General features: G+C 34.1%; 1 protein-coding gene across 3 annotated transcripts; it reads left to right on the forward strand.

The window, feature by feature from the left end:
* The first annotated feature begins 323 nt into the window (after nucleotides 1–323).
* LOC108326980 (uncharacterized protein At4g29660) lies at nucleotides 324–7,137 on the forward strand. Of its 3 annotated transcripts, XM_017560623.2 has the most exons (5): nucleotides 324–517; nucleotides 926–995; nucleotides 1,409–1,635; nucleotides 6,686–6,805; nucleotides 6,975–7,137. In XM_017560623.2, the coding sequence occupies exons 3-4, from the start codon at nucleotides 1,453–1,455 to the stop codon at nucleotides 6,791–6,793; spliced, it is 291 nt and encodes a 96-aa protein (XP_017416112.1). In that variant the 5' UTR covers nucleotides 324–517; nucleotides 926–995; nucleotides 1,409–1,452; the 3' UTR covers nucleotides 6,794–6,805; nucleotides 6,975–7,137. The 3 variants fall into 3 exon arrangements, with proteins under 3 accessions (XP_017416112.1, XP_017416110.1, XP_017416111.1); XM_017560621.2 differs by having other exon boundaries at nucleotides 328–517; nucleotides 6,686–7,137; XM_017560622.2 differs by lacking the exon at nucleotides 926–995 and having other exon boundaries at nucleotides 328–517; nucleotides 6,686–7,137.
* Nucleotides 7,138–7,356: the final 219 nt, after the last annotated feature.

Here is a 7,356-nt window from a genome sequence, read left to right on the forward strand (position 1 = left end):
TTTTTAAAATTTGCTGTTGTTTTTACCATTAAAATATATTATGTTTTCTTTTAATTTTAAACAAAATTATAACAAATACGTTATTATCTTTGGATTCCAAATAAATTTATTTTATTTAAATCTTAATAAACATTGCTATTTAAAAATATTATCAATGTACTTCAACCTGAAGAATATTAAATTTACCATTTTATATATTTCACAATGATTTAATTCACAAAAATGTATGATAAAATAATTTTAATTATGTAGCTCAAAGTTTTATAAAAAAATATAAAGCGACTGAAACTCTAATTTCATTGTAAAAACAAATGTCACGTTCAATTCTTTGATGATTTAAGCATTTGATTACAAATGGAGTGTGCCTTTAATAATCTGCGTGTAATAATTTTGAACATCTCAAAAAGTTATTAAAATTTAGTGCTCTATTCTTGAGTTTCGTTGTTCGCATCACCCTCGCAGCGTTCAATTCATCGTGTAGTTGAAGCTTCTTGCTCTCAACCCACTTCACAACAAGGTAATTTGTAGCCCACTTTGTCTGTTATATTTTTGTGTGAGGCAAACAACTGGGTCGCTTGTAAATTGTGATTTGATTTGTTTTTGGGGCTTTTAGAATGATTAGTTAATTGAAGGAAGAAGAGTAACCCAACCTTAATTATTGATGGAAAAAGTGTAATTGACCGATCCTTAAATATTAATCATTCATGTTTTGTGCCATTCAAATTTTGCTCATAAACTATTTGATAAAAGTTCTTTGGAGTAAAAGGGAAGTGTTGAAGCAAAGAAATAACTAGCAAATACTCAAGCATATCACATATTATATAGTGGCAACAGTTTAGGATTATTGAGTTCCGATGGGTTAGGAAAATGCTATGGGGTTTCATAGTGAAAATGGTCTTGACCTTGTCTAATTTTTTTCTGCTAGGTGGAAGAAGTTTTGCTGCTGCTGCATCAGTTTATTGTTTGTTTTTGTTTGGTCTGTGGCAGTTTTGATGGTAATCATAATCTTTTTTATAAATTGTTCATTTACAACAACTGAGTCATTTCCTATTATGTAGGGCTGGTTGGATGAATTAAATTAAACCGATGTCATAATGTTTTATCTTAAATCATGTCTATAGATATTAACCTTTGCGTTTATTGTTTATTGTTTTTCTTGGTGTCTGTTTGCCTTTATCAAACAGACTACCCTCAGCTTCTTTGTTGGGGCTTTTAACCTCCATCCCTAAATCGTATATTTAGATTAATTATAAAGGAGGTGCCAGTGTAAATAATCTGTTGACTCATCTTAGCACAGTCAATAACAAACAATGAATATCCTGAGAGTGTGCTCTTGATCATATGGTTACTTCAGTCTTCTTTTCAATTGAAGGTGGTATTACTGTCTTCTTTCTCTTTTTCCTTTCAGGACCTTGAATACTGATTGAGGACATCGAAAGTGAAGTGATTGAAATGGCAAGCTACCTGTGGAGAAAATATGCAGATTATTTGTACACAAAGTGGGAAAAAACCTTTCTTTGGGACATGGTGGAGCCTTACAGAAGGCCCAAATCATTTACTCCATTGGTCACTATTTATATCGCGGCTTTCTACTCTGGAGTCATTGGTGCTGCCATTACTGAACAACTCTACAAGGTTATTATTATTATTATTTAATTTTTAATTTTGATTCTGTTATTTTTAGTATGTTTGGTATTTTTGTTTTAATTTCTTTCTCTTATCTGTGCTACCACTTATTGGATATCTGTAGTTTTAGGCATAACTGAGACTCTGAGTGGGTTTTATTGTTTGTATGTTCTGATGGAATTGGAAAAAGAAAAATAGTGAAATTTTGTTGTGTATGCCAACTAGTAGTTTTTGTTTGGGTACACTTTTGGACTTAGATTCCTATGAACATGATTTTTTCAAAGGGGCTGCTTAAACGATTTTGATTCTTATAGAAATGACACTTATGGGTTTTGTTTGTTGGATGAAGGGCTGATTAATCATTACTGTTAGAAAGTATGCCTCAGTATCTAACCAGGATCACTGAAGGCTTAGCTCGTGCCTTGAGGCTTTCAATTGAATCCGTGTAGGCTGTAACTATTTTCAAACTAATGTGTAAATGTCCTGTTACTTGGGACCTGATTTTTGTTTGCTTTATCTACCTAATTTGGAAATTTAAGTTCTATTGGGATTGGAATTACATTTTGTTATTTAGTTTTTGTCTATTTGAAGGAGCTCAGTGATTGATCAGGGATTTGGGTAGCTTCAACATGGATAGCTTATGCATGAGTTTAATTCAGTTTTAATCTTTTCAAGTGTTTTATGTTATATTTGATTATCTGCTGCTCTAGATTTTGACGGCTTAAAGCAATTATATTACTTATATGACATGTGCATTTGCATTAAAATTTTCACCTGTTTTGTTAACCTCCAGGTTCTAAATGTGCAGTGACTGGTATATTTTAGCAATTATTTTATAATTGATTGTACTTATCAATATAATTCATTTTCTGCCATTTAAATTTTGTCCCTTCTGTCGCTGTTTCTTGGATGCAGCCTTATGATAAAATCTATCTACTGAATGCTTGCACTTCGGTTTTTGAAAGTAATTTTATCGATCTTTCTTTATAATTTCTGCCAATAAATTGTTTATTATACAGGGATTTTCTGGTTTCCTGTAGCATGGTTATGAAGAAAAGGCTTCTTGTATTTGGCTTAGTTTTTTTATGGGGTTGCTAATCTAAAAAAGATTGAGAACTTCTCCTTCCAAATTAGCTCAATTCCAATATATTACCAGAACAAAGAAGATTCAGCTTGGGCCCTAGATGGCTCCAACACTGTTCAGCTTTAGGGCCCAAGATGAGAACGGAAATTAATTGCAATCAGAAGAGAGGTCAGATAGGGAAGTTACTAAAATTAGAAGAAGATATAGATTTTATATGAAGTAATTATGTGGAGGTAGAGGTCACATTTTTAAAAGTAAAACTTGGCGGGATGCAAGCATTGTAAATAATAAATCGCTGTTGACCATGTCATTGCAGTCCTCTGCTGTATTATTTGTTGTGAATAACCAACATAGCCAATCTAAACAACAAGAATCGCATTTGTTATTTGGTTCAATCTTTAGGGTCTAATACTTTGCTTGAATTGATAGTAATTGTAACATCCCATTTTAATAGTATAAAACTACTAAAATGAAAGGTTACATAGATGCTACAAGAACAACTAGGTAAAACAAACCTCCTTCAAAGAAGAGATCTACTTCTGTAGATCTATCTAACAACTCATCTGCTTCTCCCTCACCTCTAACTTGAACAACTAAAAAGGTGAATCCCTAAGCTCACACCATTAGGTGATCATCGCAAAAGAGAAACAACATACAAAGACAGACAATAGAAAAGCAGGGGTAAGCTAGTTTACAATTGAGGAACGATATCTATAAATAAACTCATTTAAAACATGTTACATACAACAAACATATTGATAGACTTCTTTAATCAAGAAGTCGATCCACCCTCGATAATACTCAAGAACAATCAGAAACAATGAATAACTCTCGTGTTATTGAATCAATCAAAGAATTCAATGTATAATGGGTTCTTTGAAGGAAGCCTGAACCTTCCTCCACTGGACAAAGTTCAGTACAATTCAAAGAATATAGAATCGATCACCTTCTCCTCTCAACTAACTTCCATTTAGACTCTCCCTTTTTCCCTCCTAATTCACAACTAACTGATATCAACTAACTGATATCCTATTGTTTCCCGCCTTCCTTACTCTATCTCCTTCCCTCCTTTCTTATTCTTTCTTTTATACACCTTTAATTCTCTAACACATATCACTACATAGTCATCAAACACTTTATGCAGAACACTTATTATGAATGGACTGTCTGGACTTAGAATGATTGTCGAACTATGGCGGGTTGTGCACTTGTGGTGGCTTCTACTGCTTTGCAAAGCCATTGCCAATGAGTTTCACCCTACCACACTCACAAGGTTAGTTTGTTCCAGGCCTTGGAGCATACTGGAAGCTCCCAAGACTAAGACCTCCTGCTACTCCTCACGACATGGTTCAATCCTATCTGCTTGAGAATGAAAGACCATTGGAGTTTCAGGATAACCCCCAAGACTGAGTTCTTGCATTCATTCTAAACATACTCGAACCTCACCAGGAGGTTCCACTTTGGAACTTACTTTCACAACTTTGACCACCTTTGAAACCATGTACATATGTCACTTTACTTTCACATTGAGTACCAACTTATTTCATCTTTAATCATACATCAAATACATACATAACTTAAAGAATAAACCTTCATAGAATACTATAAATATTTCTACACCATCCTCAAAGTCAAAACATAGCTTAAAGTTATCATAAAACAAAGAAACATTCAAAACAGGCGTTGGACTAGTTGCTCAGCGCACAAAAATCGTTGTGCGAAAGCATAAACAGTGGGTTCTGCTCACTCACCTCTCGCTCAGCGGGGAGTTTGTTCAGCTAGAAGTGTTCTACTCGCTCAACGGACACCAGCTCGTTGTGCGAAAACAGAAATAGTGGGTTCTGTTCACTCACCTCTCGCTCAGCCGGGAGTTCGCTCAGCGAGACTGCATAATTCTGCAGCACTAAAACTGTAGAATTTGCACTACTCAACCACTCATGACCTATCCTATGCATATTTTTCAACTTCTAACACCCCTAGATTGTATTCTAGACTCAAATATACCTCAATAAATGTTTCTAAACCAACCTAAACACATTCTAAACTCATTGAGCACAAGATTTCAAACTAAAATTTATCAAAACCCCACTTTAGAGACCCAAATTGAATTCCACCAATTATGGCCTATTTTCAAGCAACTTAGGGACTCCAACAAGTCCCAAATGATTTACTAACACCCTCCAAAAAGACCATTTAAGCATAGAACCCATAATTCAAATTCTCACTAGTCCGAACCCCCAAAAACTAGTTCTAAATCAAACTAAACTCTACCTATCAACCACCAAACACTCTTACACTAGATTTACTCCATTTCAATGCTTAAACAAGTCATAAAACATCTCATAACAGACCTCAAATGCCTCAAACCGGTTTACCATCCTTCTCTCACCATTTCACTACCTAAAACCTCCTTTTTCCTTCAAAACACTTCCAAACTTCCACAATGAACCAAAATCTTTGCTCCATATCAATTTTCAACCATCTAACTCTTCTAACAAGTCCCAATTAACCACAAAACAGTGCTAGACCAGTTCTCATCTCACTCCAATACCAAATTCTCAACCTCACTCACCAAAACCCCTCTTTTAAGCTTGAAACTCAAGTAATTCACTCTCCATTACTCCAACCACTTTAAGATCACCATTTAAACCACAATACAACCTCCAAACACATAATTATAACAGTAAAACAATCTAAACATATCACACCAAGCATTCAAACATCAAACCACCTTGCATCATCATTTAAAAATCAAACATCATTGGAACAACCAATACAAATACATGCAATTCATTTTATACTACATAGATATATTAAATTCAGTTCAACACAATAATAATAAAACAAGTTTTAGCTTCCCTTACCTCTCAAAGAAACGGCCCCAACTCAAAGAACGCTCCGCCGATTACTTGAACTGCAAGAAATACCTAGACTAGCCTACGAAACACCAAATTGAAAATGGACAGAGTCCTTAGAACTCTAGATGAATCAAGAACATGTATGAGATGCATGATTACACATGCAACAATACAAGATTCCTCTAAAACAGATTTAGGAACGGAAGGGGAAAAATGAGTCAAATCTTACTTGCTCTATTGAAGAAACTGATCGGTTAGATTTGTAGACTTCGTTGTCGTGGTCGATTAGGTACTTCTTGATTATCAAAGAAATGACTCAGAAGTTAGAACTCTTAGAGAGAAGGTAGAGAACTCTAGAAAAGTGGTTTCTAGAGAGATGAAACGTTTTAAAATAATAAAACTCGTTTATAACAAAACTATTTATAATAAAACGGTTTAATATTAAAATAATCGAGTTTCACTATTTTTAGACTACCACCACTTCTAAAAATACCATTTTCTGGGTTTACAGTAATAGGTATTTGATTATTTTTATTAAACAAATTCAAATTACATCTATTCTGTGGGAATCTACTTGCTGCCTCTGCTGGTTTGGATAAATTGTGATCACTTTTCCTACATTAATTTCTGTATAATATAATCTGAAATATTTTTCTGGAAAACACTTAATATAGAAGGCCAAGTTGTAGTAGCACAATAATTTGGTATCTAACCTTTGTTTATTAATTATCCATTTATGTGATGGATCAGACATTTTGGACAGTTGCATTGTATGAATGGTATTCACCCCAAGCTTGCTTTGTATGCCCTTGTGCCAAAGAAAGACGTTTCAAATAAAAAAAATAAAAAATAAATTGTCACAACCATGAAACCGCTAAAATAAATATTCTTGAAATTCCAACCCCTACGCAATCAATCACACCTTCCTTCATGAGGCTTTCGTTTGCAACATAGCTGTCAATTAATAAGATGATGTCTCGTTGAATAACTTCATAATGATTGCCCATTTGCCTAGTGCAATAATAGTGATTGCTCATTTTGGTTGAAAAACGCTTAATTGGAATATATACTAGGGTAATCTGTGTTTCAAAAACTAACTTCTATTGCAACATCACAGGAAAAGTACTGGGAAGAGCACCCTGGGAAAGCAGTTCCTATCATGTTTCCAAAGTTTTATGGGGGTCCCTGGAGGATCATGGGCGGTGATGTTCCTAAATCTGAATGAAAAGCTGTGAAGGCATGTTCATACTTGATTAATATTCACTACCGCAGACATTTTTTTTGGGGGGGGCAAAACAATCCTTTATTATATCGGAGACTTTCTCTAACTATGTTCTCCATGTTGCTTGCTTTTCTTCTAGCTTTTGCAATTCTTCATTGGTTATTAAGATAGGGTTTCTTTTCAGGTTAATTAGGAACTGTGTGGACTCTTCAAATGGGTCAACCTGAGTAGTATGTATGAAGTCTTCTATTCGAACCTCGATATCATTATACATAAAAAAGTACTATTTATTGGTTTATGGGATTATTGGTTATCAACAGCAATCCTCTGAATGTTCATGAGCAAAATATTGATTTGAATTGTTGCCAGTCAAATTATTCTGTTTCACTTTCATATTTGTCAATGTTTCTTGCAAACCCAATTATTTAAATTAGTCTAACGTTGGCGTTATATGGAGTCTGTTAAGAAAATGCTTTAGGAGTTTTTATTTTTAAATTTAATTGAGTCAAAGTTTGTTCCTTATTTTTAGGATTTAGTTATTTTTAATTATGGGCTAAAGTGGTGGA

This window comes from Vigna angularis, chromosome 2 (genome assembly GCF_016808095.1).
Source record: "Vigna angularis cultivar LongXiaoDou No.4 chromosome 2, ASM1680809v1, whole genome shotgun sequence".
NCBI lineage: Eukaryota > Viridiplantae > Streptophyta > Magnoliopsida > Fabales > Fabaceae > Vigna > Vigna angularis.

Coding starts and splice junctions, on each gene's coding strand:
- LOC108326980 (XM_017560623.2), top strand. CDS start 1,453: ATGGCAAGCTACCTGTGGAGAAAATATGCAGATTATTTGTACACAAAG. Junction 1,636..6,685: donor TTACTGAACAACTCTACAAG/GTTATTATTATT, acceptor GCAACATCACAG/GAAAAGTACTGGGAAGAGCA.